Raw genomic sequence first — 24,371 nt, 5'->3', positions numbered from 1 at the left:
CATATTAAGCAAAGTGGAGACTGTAGAGCCCAGCCATACCCAGGGCTAGATGTCAGCCACCGTGCTGATGGGTGGGTGAGCTCAGACAAAATGGGGTGACCTTCTGAGCCTTTGTTAACACCGTAAAACTGAAGCTTAATATTGCTGTATAAGGTTAGCGATCCTGCATGCAGTGTGTCTGAGGCTGTGCCTGGCACACAGTAGGCATCCTGAAACATCCAATGGTAACTATTATCTTAGTATCGAATGGTAACTGTTATCATTACGTGACCTAGTAATCTGTCGTTTTGCTGTTTCCTGGTCCTGGATACATTTGTACCTAATATTTTTATGTTTTCCTATTATGTGGTAGCCTAGATGGACAGTGAATCTTTGTGTAATTGGAAATGGATTTTTGGATTACAGTGACAGGTACATTTAAATACTTCTTCATATTTCTCTTTAATTGATTGCTGATTAATTCTTTCCAAATGAGAGGCCCAGATATAAGGAGTCCTAGATAAGCTGTAAAATAGTTCTTTTCAAATTCAAACGTGCATAAAAATTCCCCTGTGCCATGCTTAGGCTGCTTTGAAGAAAGACCTACAATGGCCTCTTACTTGCTTTGACCCTCATTCTTACTCAGGAGGACTATTACTGTGGTCTTCTCACTTGTGTCCTCCCCGCCCCACCCCAGTCTAACTTATTTTGCTCTGGCTTCCAGAGAGGTCTCTCAGAAGGGCACATCTGCCAAAATCATGTGTGGTTCTCATGAGTCCCCACATGGGATAACCTGGCCTGTTCATTTGTATGTTTCTAAATTCGCCAACAGTCATTTAGTGAACACCTACTAGGAACCGGGCTAGCCCCTGAAAATACAGAGACATTCAAGATCCAATTTCTTCAAAATTTTCATATAAATGGAGAAAAGAACTCATCCTACTCCCTCACTTGACTTATTATCTGATAGCAGCGGCAATATCTTACTCATTTTTGTATCCCCAGAACCTAACTCTGTACCTAACATGGGGCTAGGGTGCCATATATATTTGATAAATTTCCTGATAAATATCCTAAATTCACTGTGTACCTGTACTCAATTCTTCTTTAATTGTTTTAGAAGATTTAGAAATCATAACAATTGGATAGCTCCCTACTGTAGCCAAAGCATCATGGAAGCCAGTGTCCATGTGTTACTTCATCTAATTCTCATAAAAGTCTTGCAGGAGAAATAAGACTCAACAGATGAAGCAATTTGCCAGTCTGTTAAATTTTCAGTGGTGTTTGAATCCAGAGACATCGGCTTCCAAAGATTTTCTAGAAACATATCAAATGGTACAATGATAAAATTATTAACCAAGAGTAGGGTCATGTATGGAGTGAGCTGGTAATCACTCTTAATTTACACAGATACACGATGTACATTACTCCCCAAAAGAGGTGCAGTATCCTGAAGGAAAACAAAAGGGGAAAGAAGTTAAAAAGGCATGCTATCTGCTTCTATTTAATAAGTATGCCTTTCAAAGATTTGTTTGTTGGTTTGTTTGTTTTTTAGAACAAGTCCTACTAAGTTTTAACTTGCAAAAGAATTGCCTGGAGATCTTGTTAAAACACCGTTTCTGTATCACTCTATGCAGATATTCTGATTCAGGATTGAGTCCGTGAATTTGCATGGCTAGTAAGCTCTGGGTGATGCCATTTGCAGCTGGGTTAAGGACCACATGCAGAACCACTGCTTTAGAAGCTCTATGTGCCCCCTGAGGTTCATGCTGGTACCTGCCCCCAGAGCCTCACTGCTTCGCTTCATGCCCTTGATACGCTAGAGTTAATTCAGATGTGAATTACTAGGAAGGCTTATAGTCAGCATGTTTACTTGTTTCTATGTTACATATAACACATTACTAAGGATAATTACTATACATTTTATAGATTAATTTGCTGAGTCACAGGGGGTCAGGATGACAACATCACGTGCATATCAGACACAAGATTCTCTATTTAGCAACTGTTGCTTCATTTTATCTTTAGTTCAATGAAATGGATTATGGTTTCTAAGGAGAAAAGGAGATACTGGTGTAGTCTTCAGTGGAAGTAAAGCTGGACACAGACATGCCCCTTTGCCTTCAGAACTCACCAGAGGTCATCTGATGGGCGTGTTGCTGTATTTACACACAGTGGGTCAAATGTAACAGATATCAGGGTCTGATGCCATGTGTTCTGGAAGAATCTACATCTTTTGGGATCTGTCCTGTGACTTAACACCTCCCCTTGACTTTTTTTTAGATTTATTAACACATATTTTTATGTTATAAATTTCACAGTTCAGTGGTGTTTAGTGTATTCACACAATTGCACAAGCATCATCGCTACTTAATAATAGAACATCTCAGCTCCCCAGAAGAAACCCTGTACACATTAGCAGTCCGTTCCCATTTCTTTTTTAAAAAAATTTTTTAATGTTTTTATTTATTTCTGAGAGAGAGAGAGAGAGAGAGAGAGTGAGCAGGGGAGGGACAGAGAGAGAGGGAGACACAGAATCTGAAGCAGGCTCCAGGCTCTGAGCTGCCAGCACAGAGCCCGACGTGGGGCTCAAACCCACGAGCTGTGAGATCATGACCCGAGCCAAAGTCGGATGCTTAACTGACTGAGCGTCCCAGGCGCTTCCCCTTTCCCATTTCTAATGCCCATCTCCCAAACACCCACCCTTGACTGCTTGCAACCACTAACACACTTACTGTATGTATGCCTTATGTGGACACTTCACATATATGAAATCAGTCAGTATGGGATCTTTCATGACTGGCAGATTTCACCTTCATGAAATTGATTTGAAGGTTTAAAGGTTCAAGTTTCATCATGCCGTAGTATGTCAATATTTATTTCTTTCCCATTGCCTGATAGTATTTCACTGTATGGATATACCTCATTTGTTTACCCATTCATCATTTGATGGGCATTTCAATAGTTTCCACTGTTTGGCTATTATGAATAACGCTCCTATGAACATTCATGCACAGGGTTTTTATGTGAATATGTGTTTTTGTTTCTATAAAGTATATACCTAGGAGTTGAATTTTTCGATCATCTCTCCCTTTTGAAAGCTTTTAATCTGGAAATAATTCACAGTAAATTGAAAAAAAAAGTATTGGAAAGTGCTGTGTACCCCTTACCCAGTTTTTTCCAATGGGAGCACATTGCATAACTGTGGAACAAAATCAAAATCAAGAAAACGATATCTGTAATGCACACAGAATTTATTCTGATGGGTTCATTTGACATACACTTCTGCATGTGTATGTCGGTGTGTGTATGTGGTTCTGGGTGATCCTATCATACGTATGGATTTGTGTAATCACCGCCATAGCTAGGATAAGGATACTTTCATCACAAAGGCCCCTCAGGATGTCCTTTTATAGCCATGCCCGTCTCTCCTTCTCCCCATTCATAACCGTTAGCAACCCAACCACTAACATGTCTGCATCTCTACTAGCCTCCTTTCCAGTAATCCACATGCGACAGAATCTATGTCCGTTTTCAACCTGTACCATCTATGTATAGACTGTGACATCGAAAGATCTATTTTCTAATTTAATTTCTTGACACATGTGTTTGAACTAATGTCAGCAATCCAGACAGTTTTTATATACTCCTTTTTTCTTTTTCTCTTTTCTTGTATGGTAATCAGGTAAGGCTACGTCCCACAAACCTACTGCACAAGAGGTTTGCTAAACGCAATTAAATAAATGGTTGTTAAGTGCAAAATGCTTCACAAGTACTTACTTAATCACTAGAATTAATTTGGTCTTTTTTATGTCTGTAGGCGGTATGTAGATCTGTAACTAAGTATTCAATTGTGTGGTAAATGTTAGATTTCCAGGGGCATAGAAAGAAAGGAAGGAGGTCGGACTGAACCATTTTTAAGGCCTCAAAAAATATGTACTTGTCTTGTAAGCGAGTTTCTTGTCTATTTCTGTAGTTTTACAATAGGAATATAAATGGTGGGGCAGAAAAACTACAGCTTTGACCTTGGTACTTGAAAAGGTGAGATCTAAATAAAAGTATTTTGCTGTCTGAATACTATCATTATCTTTAATGAGAGTGGGCATCACAAGGACATTTCAAATTGTACCTTCAGTAATAAATTAGCTGCCAGAACTAGATTCGGACTATTTTCTTTATGAAAATACTGGTCCATCAACCCTGTCCAGCTACATTATACATCTGTTTATATGAATATAAAAATCTATTCTAAACAATCTTACCATGTCCATTCTTGTTTTTTCATTGGAGAGCACATATCTTTGTGTAGCCCCATAATATTAGACCTTCAAGTGTAGCACATTTAGTAGTTGCTGTTTTGAATGAAGACAAATCTTTCCCCACTGATAACACTTCTTTCGTGTTTTCTTCATGGCCCTGTCTTCATCCCGACAAGAAATGTGGTGCTTCTCAACTACATGACCTCAAATGGCAATTTAGAGTGTGTAGAAGACACATTTAGTCTTTCTGAATGAGTGGAGATGATCACATAATTTTTCTCTTTGGCCCTAATATTGAATTAAGCCCCCATCTGGCGATTAAGTTTTTTTTTTTTTTAAATATGCTGTTTAAGTGTGGAGGTTCCTCAAAACTTAACAATAGCACTCCCCTATTACCCAGCAATAGCACTGCTAGGAATTTACCCAAGGGATATAGAAATGCTGAGGCATAGGAGCACATGTACCCCAATGTTCATAGCAGCATTCTCAACAATAGCCAAAACATGGAAAGAGCCTACGTGTGCATCAATGGACGAATAGATCAAGAAGATGTGGTTTATCTATACAATGGAATACTACATGGCAATGAAAAAGAATGAAATCTGGCCATGTGTAGCAACGTAGATGGAACTCGAGGGTGTTATGCTAAGTGAAATAAGTCAGGCAGAGAAACACAGGTATCATATGTTTCCGATCATATATGGAACAGGAGAAATTTAACAGAGGACCATAATGGAGGAGAAGGGGAAAAATAGTTAAGGAGAAAGAGGGAGACAAACCACAAGAGACTCTTAAATACTGAGAACAAACTGAGGGTTGATGGGAGTGGGGAAGAGTGGAAGGGGGGTGATGGGCATGCAGGGAGCACTTGTTGGGATGAGCACTGGCTGTTATATGGAAACCAACTTGACAATAAACTATGAAAGAAAAAAAAGACTAAAATAAAATATGCATCAGTTCATACAATAAAAATACGCTGTTGAGTTCTAATTGCTGGTATTACTGTGAAATTTTGTTATTGATATTTATAAGTGATTCTATAGGTTTCTTTTTTGGTGTGATATCTGTTAGTTTGGGGAGTCACCTTTAATACTATATAACAAATTTGGAGGATTTTTTTTCTGTGCTTTGGAGAAATATAAGTAGAGGTAAATATATTACTCTTTAATATTCTCTTGAGAAACTATATGATCCTCCTGGGGTTTTCCCCCCCAGGGGAGCTCTTTAAAAACTTTTATTTTTATAGGAATTGATCTTTTAGAATGTTCTATATTGGGGCACCTGGGTGGCTCAGTCGGTTAAGCATCCGACTTCGGCCCAGGTCATGATCTCATGGTTCGTGGGTTCGAGCCCCACATCGGGCTCTGTGCTGACAGGTCAGAGCCCAGGGCTTGTTTCAGATTCTGCGTCTCCCTCTCTCTCTGACCCTCCCCTGCTCACGCTGTACCTCTCCCTCTCTCTCTCTCTCTCTCTGTCAGAAATAAATAAAACATTTAAAAATTTTATAAAATGTTCTATATGTATTCTGTTTAATTTTTGTAAGTGTAAGACCCTGAGTTACTTGATATCTAGAACAATGCCTTTTTTATTTAGTTTTCTGAGAGACTAGCATAGAGTTGCTGAAAAATCAGTGAGCTCTCAACAAGTATGTATGGAATATTTGTTATGCAGCAAGTTAGGTAAGCAGTATAGGAAGAAAAATTCCATAAGCAAATAGAATGTGTGTGCTTCCTGGACAAGATGATGGAGTGAACAGACCTATCTATTTACCTTTACTTCCTTCTGCAGATTCCCATAAACAACAGCCTATGCTTTGTATTTTGTAAATGGCCTGGTCAGTGGCTGATCAAAGAAGCACCTTGACTCTTAGCACCACAAGACCCTTCAGCTTTAGTGATGGAGTGATCATAAGAGATCTAAAAATGCACTTGGCCAGGAGTTAGGCGCCCTGAAGGAGGAAGTAATGTAGTCCATCTGGAGGAGCAGCTGGCTTGGCTTGGCCACCCCCTGTTAACACTAAGTCCGAAGAGAAGCACCAACATGTGTGATCCACTGTATCCCCTTGTGCCCGGCACTACAGGCATAAAATGAATGTGTGCTGTGTCACTTCTGCCTACCACATCTCATGTAAAATATCCCTCTAAATCATAGATTCTAACAAGACCAGGAGAAAATTACCCAAACACACTGACACATCTTTAGGGGTTTTGAAATGATCCAGCCAGATGACCCTACAGTAAAGTCTTTGGAGGGCAAACCACAGACATTTTCTTAGAGCAGTCAGATCTTAGAGACCACTACCAAAGATTGCCTGGGATCCCATAAAAGAGTCTAACCTGAAAGATAACATAGAAGCCAAAACAAAGCAGAAAATAATACAACAAAACACACACAATTTTGGGAAAACAGTGTACACAGACAGAAGAAAATTTCAAAAAAGGAAACTGTATTATAATTAATATTCTAAGGGATATTAGAGATATATTGCATTAGTGAATCAAGAGTTGTATGCTTTNCTGAAGTCAGATGCTCAACTGACTGAGCCACCCAGGCGCCCCTGTATGCTATTTTTGAAAAAAGAACATTTAAAGGGGAAAAACAATCTGGAGAATTGAAAAATAATGCTACAGCTGAAATATCCCCTAATTGGAAATAGTCCAAAAGAATTTCAGTTGATTTGAAGGACGTTTGATTAATACTAAACAAATTGTGAGTATATCCATACTGGGGTAAACCACTAAGAAATTGAACAGGGATAAACTATTGATACATGTAACAACTTGAATGGATTTCAAGGAAATCGTGCTGAGTGGGAAGGCCTGTTTTAAAATGGATTTACTAAGGGGCACCTGGGTGGCTCAGTCAGTTAAAGGTCCAACTTTGGCTCAGGTCATGACCTCACCGTTTCTGGGTTAGAGCCCCGGGTTGGGCTCTGTACTGACTGTCAGCTCAGAGCCTGGAGCCTGTTTCAGATTCTATATCTCCCTCTCTCTCTGACCCTCCCCTGCTCACGCTGTCTCTCTCTCTCTCTCTCTCTCTCTCTCTCTCTCTCTCTCAGAAATAAATAAAACATTTAAAAAATTGGAAATAATCCAAAAGAACTTCAGTTGACTTGAAGGATGCTTGATTAATACTAAACAGATTGTGGATATATCCATACTGGGGTAAACCACTAAGAAATTGAACAGGGATAAACTACTGATACATGTAACAACTTGAATGGATTTCAAGGAAAACGTGCTGAGTGGGAAGGCCTGTTTTAAAATGGATTGACTGGGGCACCCGAGTGGCTTAGTCGGTTAGGCGTCCGACTTTCACTCAGGTCATGATCTCGTGGTTCGTGGGTTCGAGCCCCGCGTCGGGCTCTGTGCTGACAGCCAGCTCAGAGCCTGGAGCCTGTTTCAGAGTCTGTGACTTTCTCTCTGACCCTCCCCTGCTCACGCTGTCTCTCTCTCTCTCCTAGAAATAAATAAAACATTAAAAAAATTAAAAAATAAAAAACAAAAAAAATAAAATGGATTGACTAAGGGGTGCTTAGGTGGCTCAGTCAGTTAAGCTTCCAACTTCGGCTCAGGTCACGATCTCATGGTTTGTGAGTTCGAGCCCCGCATTGGGCTCTGTGCTGACAGCTCAGAGCCTGGAGCTGCTTTGGATTCTGTATCTCCTTTTCTCTATCTGCTCCTCCCCCACTTGTGCTCTCTCTCTCTCTCTCTCTCTACTCTCTCTCAGAAATGAATAAACATTAAAAAAATTTTTTTAATTAAAAAATTAAATAAAATGGATTGACTGGCATGATGGTGTTATGACCAGGGAGACAGCTGTGCACCAGATGGCAAGCATGCCATTCATATTGTAGTACGTCAGAAAGATCCAGAAGGTAATTTTTTAAATTGAAATCCAAAAAAATACCTGACATACCTAAATCTTAAAAGCAAATATTAATCACTGGAGACATGTTCAAATATACACAAAAAATAGAATAGTACAGTTGTTAACTTTGTACCCTTTGCTCAGGTTCAACATTTACCAATATACTGTGTTGATTTATCAATATGTTGTTTTTATCATTCCCCTTTGGATTTTGGTTTTTTGTTTGGTTGTTTGTTTTTGCTTTTCATTTTTTTGGTTGGAACATTTGTTTCTTTTTTAATTTTAATTCTATTATAATAGACATACAGTTTTACATTAATTATTAGTTTCAGATGTGTAATATAGTGATTAAACAATTCTATACATGATTCCGTGCTCACCATGATAAGCGTACTCTTAATCCCCTTCCCCAATTTCACCCATTCCCCCATCCACCTCCCCTTTGGTAACCACCAGTTTGCTGTCTAGAATTAAGTGTCTCATTTTTATTTGTTTTGTTTCTTAAATTCCATATGAGTGAAATCATATCATGTTTGTCTTTCTCTGACTGACTTATTTCACTTAGCATTATATTCTCTAGTTCCATCCATGTTGTTACAGTGGCAAAATTTCATTCTTTTTCATAGCTGAATAATATTGCACTATGTATATATACCACATCTTCTTTATCCATCCATCCATTGATGGACACTTGGACTGCTTCTCTAATTTGGGTATTGTGAATAGTGGTGCAGTAAAAAAAAAAAAGAGTAAGTATATATTTTCAAGTTAGTGTTTTTAGATTCTTTGGTAAATACCCAGGAGTGGAATTACTGGGTCACATAGTAGCTCTATTTTTCATTTTCTGAGGAACCTCCATACTGTTTTTCATAGTGACTGACTCAGTTTGCATTCCCACCAACAGTGCACAAAGGTTCCTTTATTTCTCTGCAGCCTTGCCAGTACTTGTTGTTTTGTGTGTCTTTGATTTTAGCCATTCTGACATGTGTGAGGTGATAGCTCATTGTGGTACTGATTTGCATTTCCCTGATGTGAGTGATGTTGAGCATCTTTTCATATGTGTGTTGGCCATCTGTATGTTTTCTTTTGAGAAATGTCTCTTCATGTCTTCTGCCCATTTTCTAAACTGGATTACTTAGATTAATCAGATATGTCATTTACAAATATCTTCTCCCATTCAGGAGGTTGAATTTTAGTTTTGTTGATTACTTCCTTTGCTGTGTAGAGCCTCTTCAATTTGATGTGGTTCTTTTAGTTTATTTTTTGATTTGCTTCCTTTGCCTCAGGAAACATATATAGAAAAATGTTGCTACAGCCCATATCAGAGAAATTATCACCTGCTCTCTCTTCTAGGATTTGTATGGTTTCCATCCCATGTTTAGATCCTTAATTCACTTTGAGTTCATTTTTTGTGTACAGTGTAAGAAAGTGATCCAGTTTCATTATTTTTCAGGTAGCTATCCACTTTTTCCAGCACCATTTCTTAGAATTTTCCTTAGAATTCAATTAGAATACAATTCCTTAGAATTGTATATTCCTGCCTCCTTTGTCAAAGATTAATTAACCATATAATCACTGTCTATTTTTGCCCTCTCTGTTCTATTTATCTGTGTCTATTTTTTTTCTTTATTTTTTTTTTTGCCAATACCATACTCTTTTGATTACTACACCTTTGTAATATGTCTTGAAGTCTGGGATTGTGATACCTCCAGTTTTGTACTTCTTTTTCAGGACTGATTTGGTTATTTCAGGGTCTTTTATGGTTTCATACAAATTTTAGGATTGTTCTAGGTCTGTGATAATTCTGTTGGTATTTTTGTAGGGATTGCATTCAATTTGTAGATTGCTTTGGGTGGTGTGGATATTTTAACAATATTTGTTCTTCCAATCTGTGAGCATGGAATATCTTTGCATTTGTTTGTGTCATCTTCAGTTTCTTTCATCAGTGTTTTATAGTTTTCACAGTGCAGGTGTTTCACTTCCTTGGTTAAGTTTATTCCTAGGTATTTTATTATTTTTGGTGCAATTGTAAATGGGATTGCTTTCTTAATTTCTCTTTTTGCTGCTTCATTATTGCATATAGGAATGCAACAGATTTCTGTATATTGATTTTGTATCCTATGACTTTACTAAATTCATTTATAAGTTCTAGTAGTTTTTTGGTAGAATCGTTACAGTTTTCTATTTATAGTATCTTATCATCTGCAAACAGTCAAAGTTTTACTTCTTCCTTACCAATTTGATGTATTTTATTTAATTTTCTTGCCTGATTCTTGTGGCTATGCTAAATAAAGTGGTGAGTGTGGACATTCTTGTCTTGTTCCTGATCTTAGGGAAAAGCTCTCAGTTTTTCCCCATGGAATATGATGTTAACTGTGGGTTTTTTATACATGGGTTTTGGCATGTTAAGGTACTTTCTGTCTAAACGTACTTTGTTGAGGATTTTTAAAATTATGAATGATATTTTATTTTGTCAAGTGCTTTCTCTGCATCTGTTGAAATGGTCATATGGTTTTTATCTTTTCTCTTACTGATACGATGTGTTGTGTTGGTTGATTTACAAATATAGAACCACCCTTACATCCCAGGAATAAATCTCACTTGATTGTGACAAATGACTTTTGTAATGTATTATTGGATTTAGTTTGCTAATATTTTGCTGAAGATTTTTACATCTATGGCCTGTCGTTTTTTGTTTGTTTGGTGTGTGTGTGTGTGTGTGTCTTTACTGTTTTTATATCAGGATAATGCTGGCTTCATAGAATCTTCTTCTATTTTTGGAATAGTTTGAAAAGACTAGGAATTAACTCTTCTTTAAATGTTTGGTAGAATTTGCCTGTGAAGCCACCATCTGGTCCTGACTTTTGTTGGGATTTTTTTGATAACTGATTCAGTTTCGTTTCTGGTAATCAGTCTGTTCAAATTTTCTGTGGGATTCAGTTTTGGGAGTTATATATTACTATAAATTTATCCATTTTTTCTAGGTTGTTCAATTTGTTGCCATCTAATTATTCATATTACCTAATAATCCTTTATATTCTAGTGGTGTTAGTTATTATTTCTCCTCTTTCATTTCTGATTTTGTTTATTTGAGACCTCCCTCTCTCTCTGTCACCGTCTTTCTCTTTTTATAGGTCTGGCTAAAGATTTATCAATTTTATTGCTCTTTTCAAAGAACCAGCTCCTGGTATTCTTGATCTGTTATTTTCTTAAATTTCTATATTGTTTATTTCTCTTTAATCTTTATTATTTCCTTCCTCCTACTTGGTTCAGGTTCTGTTTGTTTGTTTGTTTTTCCTTAGCTTCTTTAAGTGTAAGTTAAGGTTGTTTATTTGAGATTTTTCTTGCTTCTTGAGGTAGGCCTGCATTGCTGTAAACTTCCCTCTTCGAACCACTTTTGCCGCATCCCAAAGATTTTGGACCATTGTGTTTCATGTTCATTTGTCTCCGTGTATTTTTTTTTTTATTTCCTCTTTGATTTCTTGGTTGAGCCATTCATTGTTTTAGTAACATGTTATTTAACCTCCATTTGTGTTTTTTTCCAGACTTTTTTCTTTTGCTTAGTTTCTAGTTTCATAACATTGTGGATGGAAAAGATACATGGTATGACTTAAGTATTTTTGAATTTGTTGAAACTTCTTTTGTGGCCTAATATGTTATGTGTTCTGGAGAATATTCCATGGGCACTTGAGAAGAGTGTATATTCTGTTGTTTTAGAATGGGATGTTCTGAATATATCTGTTAGATCCATCTGGTCCAATGTGTCCTTCCAAGGAATGTTTCCTTGTTGATTTTCTGTTTTGATGATCTATTCATTGATATAAGTGGGGTGTTAAAGCTCCCTACTATTTTTGTATTACTATCAATCTCTCTCTTTACTAGTTCTTTATGTGTTTGGATTCCTCCATTTTGAGTACATAAATACTTACAATTGTTGTATCTTTTTGTTGGATAATTCCCTTTATAATTATATAGTGTCCTTCTTTGTTTTAAAGTCTATTTTGTCCAATATGAGTACTGCTACACCATCTTTCTTTTCATTTCTATTTGCACAACACATGCTTTTTCATCCATTCCCTTTCAATTTGCATGTGTCTTTAGATCTGAAATGGGTCTCTTGCAGGCAGCATCTTGTTTTTTTTTATAATGGAAAACCTTAAAAACAAATTCTGCATTGATGATTTCATTACAGATACCCCAGTATGTATCGCTAGCAAAGATCTTTTTTTTAATCTTTTGAAACAAAACCACACCACCATTATCATACCCAAGTGATTAGAAATACTTCCCTCATACCATCTGATGCCAAATTTGATGTCACATTTTCTGATTGTCCTTTCCTCAAGTCCACACAGTGTTTGCTGTGTCTCCTGCATCACATCTCCTTCTCACTGTTTAGTTTTTCAAGAAACTGAATCATATGTTCCCACATTCTGGATTTATCTATTGCATCCTTAGGGTGTGGGTGAGCATGTTTCTTTACTGCTTTCTGTAAAGTAGCATTCAAATCTAAGGGTTTGATTAGATTAGTGTCGAATCTATGGTCTTATCTAGTGCTGTGTATTTCATATTATATCATGTTAGAGGCACCTTAAGAATCACTTTTGGGGATGTTGAGATTGATCCAAGTTTGGATACTGTTGATTTAATCTATCCACCAAAAAGTTCTCTATCAACTTTTTTTGTGTGTGTGTGTGGAATATTAAGTTACCATGAAATGTATTTCATACAAGAAAGGTAGGATATGACCTTTACATTTTCCAAGGAAGAGGACTTTATACTTTAGCATCCTCCAGAGGTGACCGATGGATAGATCAATGATAGATAGATAGGTAGATAGGTAGATGATAGATAGATAGATAGATAGATAGATACATAGGTAGATAGATAGATTAAAAACTCGTAGATTGTATATATTTAAGTATGTAAATTCAGTTATTAGTATTTTTTATGCTCAAATGCGTCCATCAAATTGGCTCCTGTGGCATTTCTGACATATTTTAATTTTTGATAGCTTTTATGTTTTCAGGTAAAGGAGGCATTCCAATCTCATCCTGTTCCAAACATACACTCAGTAAAACACTTCTTCCTTTTAATGAGAAAGTGTATTTAGATACCGCAGTCTGTACATTAAGGTTGTGCTAGTATTTTCAGTGGTCCAAATGTTCAAAACAATTAAATAATGAGTTTATACTGATACTGCCAACTCAGATTAAGCATTCAGAATTATATCTTGTTTTACATTTTATATTTTTATCTTTTATGGTAAAGTTTTAGCTTCTGTTGTGATTGGCAACATAATGTGCCATTAATTTTTCTTGATAGATACAGGAGTTTAATAAATCAGTGCCATTGTTATTTAACAAGAAGCCTTTTTAATGTATTTTAAGATTTTTATTAGTTTCTCTTCTGAAAGGTGTATCCTACTAGTCAAATTACTGTTTTCAATATGTTTAAATTTGTGATTTATTAATAAAACTAAAATATTGTTATTGGTTACTTGTGGAGGATACGAGGGGACAACTTCTGCCCTTTGATACTGATGAATTAAGGAGGAAGCTTCAAATATCACTCTTGCTTTTTCCATACAATCATGGAGTTTGTGGAAACCTAATCATTGTTGAAGAATGTTTCATTTTTATAAGGTATTCCCACTGATAAGTTAAGAATGATAAAATAAGATCAGAAACTTACCAACTGATGTGTTTTGGGCAAAGTTCTTATGTTTTATGGACTTATGTGTAGTATTTGTAAGCGGGGATGCTTGTTACCAGGCTTTGCCCTTGGGTATCTCCCCGTAACTGAACCAAAGTTTAAGAAGAAAGTATATGTGGAATGGTAGGCTAACTACATTAGTAAACAACCCCCAAATCTCAATGCATTCTTAAAATAAAAGTGTTTTTTAATACTCCCATAACATAGCCATGTAATCCTATTTCATGAAATCAAACACAGATATGGTCCACTTCTATAGCCGCATTTCCTTTTAGATCCTTGGGATGCTTTATTTGGATTTTGTTTCACTGAATGACTTGTTTTCATCAAAGATGTATCAGCAAACATGCAATCAGAGGCCTGTCAGTCACTTGGTAGCCTGTTGATTTTGGAGCCTTTACCATGCGAATTTGTCTGTGAAAGTACAAGAGGTCTCACAGGGAGAACCAAAGCACCCAGAAAGCCCCGCTGACCAGAGGCTAAGTGCAGATGCCTGGGCAGCCTCACAAGACATTCTGAGCCTGGACAGGAACTTTCCAGATTAGCCCTGATGTGTAGAATCATGGAAGGATTATCATTTTAAGTCAGTTTTGGAGTAGTTTGTTATGCATCAACGGATAACTGATATACTGAGAATACTGATGAAACAAGATTAGCCGAATGTAATAATGGATGATATCAGGTTCGTTTTATTACTCTGTATTCTTGACATTAATCTCCAACTTTCTGAAATGAAAAGTAACAAAGAAAGTACTTAGTGTCAGTATCACTTGAAACGATTTCTAGTGAATTTGTTTAAATTTCCTTTAAATGTTTAGTAATTGCTCTTTTTTCTTTTTTTATACTTGATTTTTAAAAATTATTTAAAATATTTGTATTGTTTCAAAATTTAAAAATGTAAGTGCCCAGAAAGTTCTAGCTTTCAGCTCTGTCCCCGTTCTTTCTCAATCTCCCCTTAGGTATCCATTTATATTAGTTGTTACATGATTATTTGGGGAGGCATTTTAGAGATTTGTTAGTGAATTAGGAATTGCATTTGTGACAGATGCATAGACAAGTAGGCAAATGAGAGAATAAGGCAATTATTAATCTCAAGTAAAAGCTGCATTTGTTTCAGAAAAGGAGAATTCATCACATTATAAGATTTGCTATATGTGAAGGGATGTATGTTATCATGTCATTGCAAACAGTACCCTTCGATCTAACTAAAATTACAATACAACTATATTGGAAGTTTGGGGGTGGAAAGTTCTTTGAATATGGGATGTGAAGAAAAAACCTAATTCTTTTCTTTTACAGTGGTAAGGGAATAAGTAGGTTGTAAAAATGAAAAAAAAAATCAAGCAGCAATTTAAACGTGCTATTTAGAGATACAAACAGTCAATATCAAAATAATGAACTAAGAATTAAAAGTCATCATCTCTGCAGCACCTGGGTGGCTCAGTCTGTTAAGCTTCTGACTTTGGCTCAGGTCATGATCTTGTGGTTTGTGGGTTCGAGCCCTGTGCTGACAGCTTAGAGCCTGGAGCCTGCTTTGGATTCTCCACCTCCTTCTCTCTCTGCCCCTTTCCCTGCTCACACTCTGTCTCTCTCTGTCTCTCAAAAATAAATAAACATTTTAAAAAAGTTTAAAGTCATCATCTCTGCACAGAAGGGAGACAGGACATGTTGGTTTTGCCTAACAAGCCTTGTGATTCTGTTACGAGTGTCTCTTGACTCCTTATGAGTTGTATGAGGTAGGCTCTTTCTTCTACCTGTAGCCCCATGAGAAAATTAATGCTTTTTGGAGTTTATTAGCCATCTAGTGCTGTGTAATGAGTTATAACAAAATTTGGCATCTGGAAACATTATTACCTGATAGTTTCCCTGGGTCCATAGTAACTTAGCTGGGTCATTCTCACTTCATCTCTCATGCGGCTACAACTAAGAAGTCAGCCAGCACTGCAGTCATTTTGGTGTCTGACTGTGGAGACCTGCTTCAGGGCTTCCTCATGTGGCGTGCCCAGAGGCCTTCAAGCTCACTGGGGTGGTCCTTTTCCCAGGGAGGCTGTGGGACATAGCAGTTGACCTCTCTGACAGTGAACGATCCAGGAACACCCAAGATAGAAGCCACTGCCTTTTTAAAATCTAGTCTTGGAAATGACATCTGCTACCTCTGTCATATTTTGTTAGAGGCACATTTGTAAGTCTGGTCCACGCTCAAGGGGGAGGGCATGAAGTCAGGAACTAGACATGAATGCTAAGGGTATAGATAAGATGAGTTATCGTTTAGCCAGGAGAACTGGCTTCTCCCAGTAAGTGGTAAATGTAAGTAAGTAGGTCAGTGTAAGTGGTGGCCTTGTGAGGCGAAACCACCCAATCTGATTCCAGGGCTCATGTTCTTAACCCCGATGTAACCCCCGTATGTTGCCTGCATGGCATTTACCCTGAATGAGAAAGCAGTATCTCCTTCCATACCATGGCCATCTTGGAAGTGTGGGCATGGTCGGGAGGGATAACACACGTAAGAGCTGACTTGCATACCTGTGTCACACACCCCATGTGTTAGTTTTGGGCAAACCCAAATAAGCTATACGTGATGCTCAGTCTGTAGGATGCAAACTAGACTCTGCTTCGGAAAGTGTGCATGATTGCAAGAGAGACATATAGGAGTACAAGGATAACCTTGAATTCACTCTAATTTATAAAAAGTCAAAGCCTCTCAAGCTTTAGAACTTTATTGGTAATGAATTATCTGAGAAACCCCTCACACTTGATCATGACGAAGTGCAACTTCACATTTCTGGGATGGGACATTAGTCACAGAGGCACGCTGGCTTAAAGTGAGGAGTTGGTGCTGTGTCTTCAAAGCTGTTGGGAGCCACTGATGTGTTTTAAGCAGAGAAGGGTGACATAATTGGATATGTACCCGCTGCTCTGAGCTACACCGTCGTGTCTCAAACATCAGACAACATTCTACATTCTCATGCATGAGACAGCAGATGCCTCCTTTACACACCACCAGATTCACTCATGTTAATGTAATAAGATTTAGAAATTTCTCCGATCTGCTTATTGGTCAGAGTACCCTGTCTCAAGGCACCTGTGCCTGCCCCTCTCTCTGTGCAGAAACACCTGTGTGGCTGCAGCCAAAGTATGAGCACTCGATGTCACAGACCGATGGCCCCATTCAGGGTCTGTGGTCACATGGCAGCCATGCTATTGACACACAGTAGGACCTTCATGAGTGCTTATTAAGTCAACACGGACTAAACCGCACTGCACGCCTGCTCTGTGCCTTAAGTCCTGTGCTGACCTCTGCTTGTATAGCAATAAGATAGTGTTGTTGTATTCATAAAAAGAGATATGACTATATATATATTCATTCACTAATCAAACAGTTTTGAAGTCCTGCTGTGAATGTGGCTTTGCTCCAGGGACTGGAACACAGCAAGAAACGGCACCCCCCTTCCATCTTCTGTGACCACTGGGGAAGACAGAACAGTGTATGACGATCCTAGCTCAGTACACCGGGTGGGCACAGAGGAGGGGCACAGAGGAGGGGCAGGGAGAAAGGCCACAAAGGGGTGAAGGGGAGACTTTTTGGAGGAAGTAATCTCTGAGGTGTTCAGACGAAGAAATGCTAGGGTGAATGGAGGTTCAGCTCCGTCAGTATTGGGAGACTGGTTTGTTAGGACCTGGTGGGCGGGGGTAATGGAGACTATACAAGGGAAAGAACCAACACTGAAAGTCAATATAAGTAGGAGGTACTGATCTCTCCAGAGTGATATGTAGAGCCAGGCAAAGGTTCATCTCTGCTGTCTTTGTGTCTTTTCAGCCCTCTACGAGCAATCCTGTGAGGTGTACAGGCATCAGGGGAACACGGCTGGTTTCTTCTACATTGACTCCGATGGCAGCGGGCCGCTGGGGCCCCTCCAAGTGTACTGCAACATCACAGGTAAGGGGCAGAATCTCTCGCTCATGCTTAACTGAGCTACATGAGGGGATGCTGTGAAGGGAAGTCCACTGAAGGGGACTTGTGTACATAAAAATTTAAAGAACCTACCTCAGAATGTGAGGGACATGGTCTTTGAGTAAATAAATGGAAATTAGCAGCTGGATTATCTTTCATAAGAGGGGAAGACTCATTGGTCTGGATCACATTCTACCAAACCAAGAATTAACTAGGAAGCGTTTTATGGAGAGCCTGCTGAGGACGTTTTCTCTCTCAAAACTCAGAAACAGAAAGAAAAGGAAAAACCACTAAACCCACAAAAAGCAAACTGAAAATCAATAGAGAGCCCTGACTCAGGAAGTGGGAAAGTGTGATTCGTGTCTGGGCGCGGGAGGGTGTGAATCCCAGATGCCCTCTGAGGTTCAGTTGTTCATTCTTGAAATGGGAAGAGTAGTTCCTTCCTCCCAGGGTTGAAGATTGGATGCTATCATGAGTATTGGAGGAATCAGCCAGGCTCATTATCTGATAGGTGCCTAACAAGAAAAGTGACTAGCTGCATTTTCCCAGCCATTCTTTTCTCAAGTGCAGAAAGACATAGTGAGAATCAGTTAGTGCATGGATTTATAAACAGTCTACAACCACTAAGTTATTCTGCAAAATAATTCCACCAAGCCCACACCTGATATAATAGTTCCATAAAAATACAGTGGCACAAGTACCCTCCCCATCGTAAGTGTCATTAATTGGCACCTACATATTGTTCTGTGTGTGTTTCAAGCACTGGCCTTTGGAAATGACAATGGAATCATGTAATAAAGCAGAAAAGTAGGGGTTATTAAGGCTCATGGAGTCGCCAGTCCTCATGCTTCCCCACAATGAGGCAAGCACATTCCCTGAGCTCTTTCTGTAGCCACAAGCTGGCCTTGACACTGAGGATAGGCAGAGAAATAAGATACATCTGTTCTCATTTATGAAGCAGAAATATCAGGGAAAATGCCGTACATATCACAGGTAGAAATGCAAGCAGACCATTGCAAAACTGGGGATTATGGGCACTTAGCAATTTGCTCATCTGGATACAAACAGCCGCAGGTTTTCTGCAGAAGATGTTATTTACACAGAATTAGATGCATTTCTTTACATTTCCTTAAAACTTAACTTCATCTCTCCAACCTGCACGTATGCTAGCTGCTTCTCAACTCCCCCATAATATAATTAGAAATTGTGGGACTGTTTTCTCTTCATCGTTATGGTAACCTACAGTGTCAATCTAGAGATGAAGAACTAGTTTTCCCCATGGATCTTGATTATTTTCCAAATGTCATTAACAAATAGACCTCCAGCAATTCTGGCTAAAAATACAAACTTTCTAGCTGAAGACATTCGAGTTCAGTCAATGCCCTTTTCCTGAGCCCCCTAAGTGATTCCAATGCGAATTGACCCTGGTCTACACTACCAAAAATAAAAAGTGTGATTTAGCTGCAGAATGAGAAAAAGAAGAGATCAGGTGTGATCACGCAGCTCCTACCAACTCTGGGAGCTGGACTGAGAGTTTACAAATACCCTCTCTTTGACTCCTCACAGTAAAACCTGAGGTAGATATTTTTATCTCTCTTTTACATAGAGGGGAAGAGAAAATGAGAACTTCATGACTTGTTCGAGGTCATAAATACTGGAACCAATAGTCAAGACCTAGGAAGCAAACAAAACCTTCCGGTGCAATAATAATTTGTATCACTAAAACATTAAGTGGATACTTGGTATTGCTTATGTTTTGCCTTAAACAGTGATTCAATTTTTGTTACAAAGTAAATGAATATTAATTATAGAAAATTTAAGGAGAAAAGCAAAGTATGAAGAAAATGTTGAAAGGACCCTCAAACCGCAATCCACAGATTGCTTTGTTACTTTATTGTTAGGATTTCCTTGGAATTTTTTTTTCTATGAATGCGTATGTGTATTTCTTCTGTGGAACGTATATGTTTTTAACATATATATATTTTTCTTATTTTTTAATTGACATCGAAGTGAGTTAGCATCTAGTGCAACAGTGATTTCAGGAGTAGATTCCTTAATGCCTCTCACCCATTTAACCCATCCCACCTCCCACAGCCCCTCCAGCAACGCTCTGTTTCTTCTCTGTATTTAAGAGTCTCCTAGGTTTCATCCCCTTCCCTGTTTTTATATTATTTAAATATATATTTTGAAAGCAAGCATCGACTTTCCTTTGTGTCATTAAAATGTATTTTGAAAATAAAATATAGCCATTAAATGTAGCTTTAAATTTTTAAACTCTTCAAACTAATGCAAGTTCAGGGACACAGACGGTGTCATTGATTCATAGGCCTCATTTACGTGGCACTCCTGCCTCTTATTTAAAAAATAAATAGAATAATGATCATGCACATATTTTTCTATTTATACGTGTTAAATGTTCTTAACTAAGAGTGATTTTTGATTTGCAACACCAGTAAAAGTGTGACAAAGGGCTCCAGCGAAAGGAGGGAAGGGGAAGGGAGAGAGGGAATAGACAGGAAAACAGAGGGAACTTAACAGGGGTGGGGTAGGGTGGAGGGGAGACTCATTCTGCTAAGACTCACGTTTCTGAAAACAAAAAGGTGCAGTTCTCTGCACTTTTCCACAGTGTTACTGGGGTAACTCAGAGAGTGTAGACACCAGAAAGCAGGGAACCTTGTGCCAGTCAGCTGAGTGTCCCTGGCCTGGCTGCACATAAATAAGCTCTGGTATCCTAAAATAAGGATCCGGGACCAGGTGGTCTCACAGGCCTTCCTCATTTAGAATTCCCCAAGAGATCATCTGAGGCTCAGCAGAAAAGGGGACGTCTCTCCTAAGAAGTCTACCGATACAAGCAAACAGATGTCAGGAAAGTGAAGAGGGACACGTTTTAGTCATGGAAAACAGGAAATTCAAATCCCAAATGCATCTCTCTTTACCATGTACCCTAGGTGGGGGAGGGCTTCAGCTCCCCATTCCTACAGGCCAGGTGTCCCCTCCCCCCTCCCGGGACATTAAGTCTATGCATCTCACCCAGGACAGGGTGCCCCTGGGGAGATGAGCTCCCAGGTGCTCACAAAGTAACTGCCCCATTCACTGGACCACAGCATGATCTCTGCACAGGGACACTATTTGGGATTAGACCTATTTATAAAGTGGACTGACTGCACCCATGCATGTTTTGACAGTGTACCTGCCATACCTCACACTGTGTCCCAAGCCAGTTCACCCTGGAGCTGCTGGGTAGGAGAGAAGACATGCCCACTGTTTAGATGGAGTGTTGAGTGAATTATGGATGCAAAAGATAAAGAGGAAGGTTCTGCAGGGATGCGCATTTGGGCTATTTCTCACATCTCTATATATGATGTGCAATTCCATTCAGCTCACGGTACATTTGCACATTTCAGGCACTGTGCAGACTGCTAAGGACACAAAATAGTGTCTGCATCAGTTTCTCTAGGCTGCTATAACAGAGTGAAGATTGAGAGGCTTAAAAATACCCGGCAGTGCATGTGTCACAATTCTGGAGGCTAGAAGACCAAACTTAAGGTGCCAGCTATTTCTGAAACCTGTAGGGGAGAATCTTCCCTTGGCTCTTCTGACTTCTGCTGGTACACCTAACCTTTGAGCATTCCTAAGCCTTAGCGGCAACCCTCAGTGACTGCCTCCCAGGGATTGTCACCCTGCTTCCCTGTGAGTCACAGGTAAAATTCTCCTCTCCTGCATCCTCTTATAAATAGGATACCAGTCATATTGGATTAAGACCCACCCTAAGGGAGTAGGACCTCATCTTACACTGATTACATTTGCAGAGGACCTACTTACAACTGAGGTCATGCTCACCACTGCCAAGGTTTTGAGTTTCAGTGTATCTTTTAGGACAGAATTCTACCCCTCGTGGTATCATTTCAGTCTCCTTCACAGGTTAATCGTGGAGCAGAAATTATAAGCATAATGACAGGATGCCTATCATGTTCTAGGAGCCCGCAGAAGAGACACCTAACCCAGCCTCTTGTGGAGCAAAGGGTTTTTGGGCAGGCAGGCAATGCATGTTTCCGAGACCCAGGGCGGGAGTAGAGACTGGCCAGAAGAAGAAGCGAAAGAGGGCATTTCCAGGAAGAGCAAATGAATGTCAGGAACAAAGTTCAAGGGTCTCTCGAGCCTGCATATTTGTGGGGGCCATAAAACTCACCAATATGAGTCACAAGTTTAGAACACTGGAAAACTAATCAAATTGAATGAGTAGGAAAGGATCAATTTTCCTTGAGTAGGGATAAGCAAAAGCTGTTGAAGGTCCATGATCTGGAAACTATAGTTTCCCAGCAAGGGAAAGCTACTGCATCAGTTCTGGGGAAAAGAAGGGATGTTTTATCATAGACAGTTATTGAGCATGTCAGACTAGTTAAATGTCTCTGAATGAAAGGTGAACTACTTTCTGAACACCGGCCACAAGATGCCATCCTCATAGCATATGTAGGCTTTAGCATGCGCCTTTGACTTGAGGCCAGTGGATCTCTCAGAGGGCCTGCTTGGTTAGGGACTGTTTACAAAGGTGTGAGCCTATAGTAGGAAATTATGGGAAGGGACCACAGAACAGAGCTAGTAACAGATGGGCCGTTCCCTCCCTCAGGCCCATAGAGGCGAAGAGAGGGACAGTTGCCAGAGTAGGAAGGGGAGAAGCATGTGGAGAGGTTGTGCCCTGGAAGAACTGTGACCCCCCCTATGTGGGAACAGCCAGCAAAGAGCTCAAGGAATGGCCTCCATCTCCCTTTGGTCCTACCAGTCTCTTTCTTATGTCTTCACTGAGAACCCAGCTAGAATTCAGAAGCAAGAGCACTTGCTGATGTCATGTTTTTCAGCAGCCTTCCTGGGCACAGAGAAGGCAGCAGAAGGAGGAAGAGTGCATTGTTAGGGCAAATGGAAAATACCCTATTTAGCCTGTTTAAATAACTGTACAGAGAAGTGTGGGGAAATAAATGATTCGAATTCATCGAGGATTGGGGCAGCTGTGTGGCTCAGTTGGTTAAACGTCTGACTTCTGCTCAGATCATGATCTCACAGTTCGTGGGTTCGAGCCCCGCGTTGGGCTCTGTGCTGACAGCCAGCTCAGAGCCCGGAGCCTGCTTCAGATTTGGTGTCTCCCTCTCTCTCTGACCCTCCCCTGCTCATGCTGTCTCTCTCTCTCTCTCTCTTTCTCTCTCAAAAATTAATAATAAATAAATAAAAAAAAGAAGTCATCAAGGATGGTGGTGAGGCAGGGGCTGTCAGTGAAATCCACAAAATATGCAACTATATAAGGCATGGATTTGTTCAATAGATTTCAGCCTGAAGCAGGTAGGACCTCCCTGTGTGGGCCAATGGGAGTGAGGTTAAGATGAATGCAGGAAATGCACACTGAACAAGAGACAGAGGGAACTAATGGATTAAAAGTTGCTAAGTCACTCAGTTGGTGAATTATTGAGGGACATGTAGACCACTAAGGGAAACCATGACATACTAAAACATAATGTTTGGTTGAAAGGGACACCTGGGCCCCATGCCACTACTTACCTGGTGTTAAAATTTTCCTGGCCTGGATGTGGATAATGTTAGCCGATGATGTGAAGTTTGTGGTTATCCTTGGCTATGTCAGTCTAGTTGGGCAAGTACAGAGGAGGGCATTTAACACAACAAGTAATCTAGGCAGACTTGGAATTAGTTTACTGGATGAAAATGGGTGTAAAGTGGGCTTGCAGGGCGGGTTACCTGCCATCAGGAAGTGAGAGAGTTCTAGGCACTGGGATCAATATAAAGGAAAAGATAGGATTGGAGAAAAAGCAGGGCACAGAAAGTAGTTGAAATCAGTGACTGCCTGGGGAATCTGTGAAAGAACTTGGGGTTGGAAGGTAAGAGAATTAGGCTTCTCAGGTATTTCCTGCTTCCCTCGGTCCAATGGTTTGTTTTATGTTTCAACTTGGGTGGATTGTGGTGCCCAGATATTTGGTCAAGAAATATCATTAACATTTCTATGACGGTGTCTTTTAGATGAGTTTAAGATTTAAATCAGTGAGCTGTGAGTAAAGCAGATTACCCTCCAAAATGTGGAGGGGCCTCATCTGATTAGTTCAAGGCCTAAGTAGAACAGACTGACCTCCAACAAACAAAAAGAAACTCTGCCAGCAGGTGGCCATCAGACTCCCAACTGCAACTCTTTGCTTGATCTCCAGCCTTCTGGTTTACCCTGCAGACATTGAATTTACAAAGAAAGCCTCCATGATCTTGTGAGCCAGTTTCTTAAAACTGACAATCAATTGCTCGATAGATAGATGATAGACTTAGTTAGATATAGATATAGGTAGATATTTATACTCATATCTCATTGGCTCTGTTTGTCTGGACAACTGGACTTGAGTTACCTGTAGTTTGGGTGCTCCTACACTGTGCTCCCCTCTCATTTCTTCATATTTCCATCATGATGCCAGTCATACTGCATCATAACTGCTAGCATTTACTTGTGTGCTCCTATGGGTCTGTGAGCCACTTGATGGAAAACAAGTGACAGGATATGATGAATCCTGGATCTACTTTGTGCATCCTCCAATGAGTTCAGTGTAAATGGA

General features: G+C 39.4%; 1 protein-coding gene across 2 annotated transcripts in view; it reads left to right on the top strand.

Moving 5' to 3' along the window:
* CNTNAP5 (contactin associated protein family member 5) overlaps positions 1 to 24,371 on the top strand; it is an 801,668-nt gene that overhangs the window by 510,791 nt on the left and 266,506 nt on the right. For both annotated transcript variants that reach the window (XM_077766729.1, XM_077766728.1), the window contains exon 12: positions 17,641 to 17,760. In XM_077766729.1, the coding sequence (XP_077622855.1) occupies positions 17,641 to 17,760 (120 nt within the window). The remainder of the gene's footprint in view (positions 1 to 17,640; positions 17,761 to 24,371) is intronic.

This window comes from Crocuta crocuta, unplaced genomic scaffold, assembly GCF_008692635.1.
Source record: "Crocuta crocuta isolate KB4526 unplaced genomic scaffold, BGI_CrCroc_1.0 scaffold5, whole genome shotgun sequence".
In the NCBI taxonomy this organism is placed as follows: domain Eukaryota; kingdom Metazoa; phylum Chordata; class Mammalia; order Carnivora; family Hyaenidae; genus Crocuta; species Crocuta crocuta.
The sequence above is the reverse complement of the archived record's forward strand: the minus strand, read 5'-3'. Positions and strand labels throughout refer to the sequence as shown.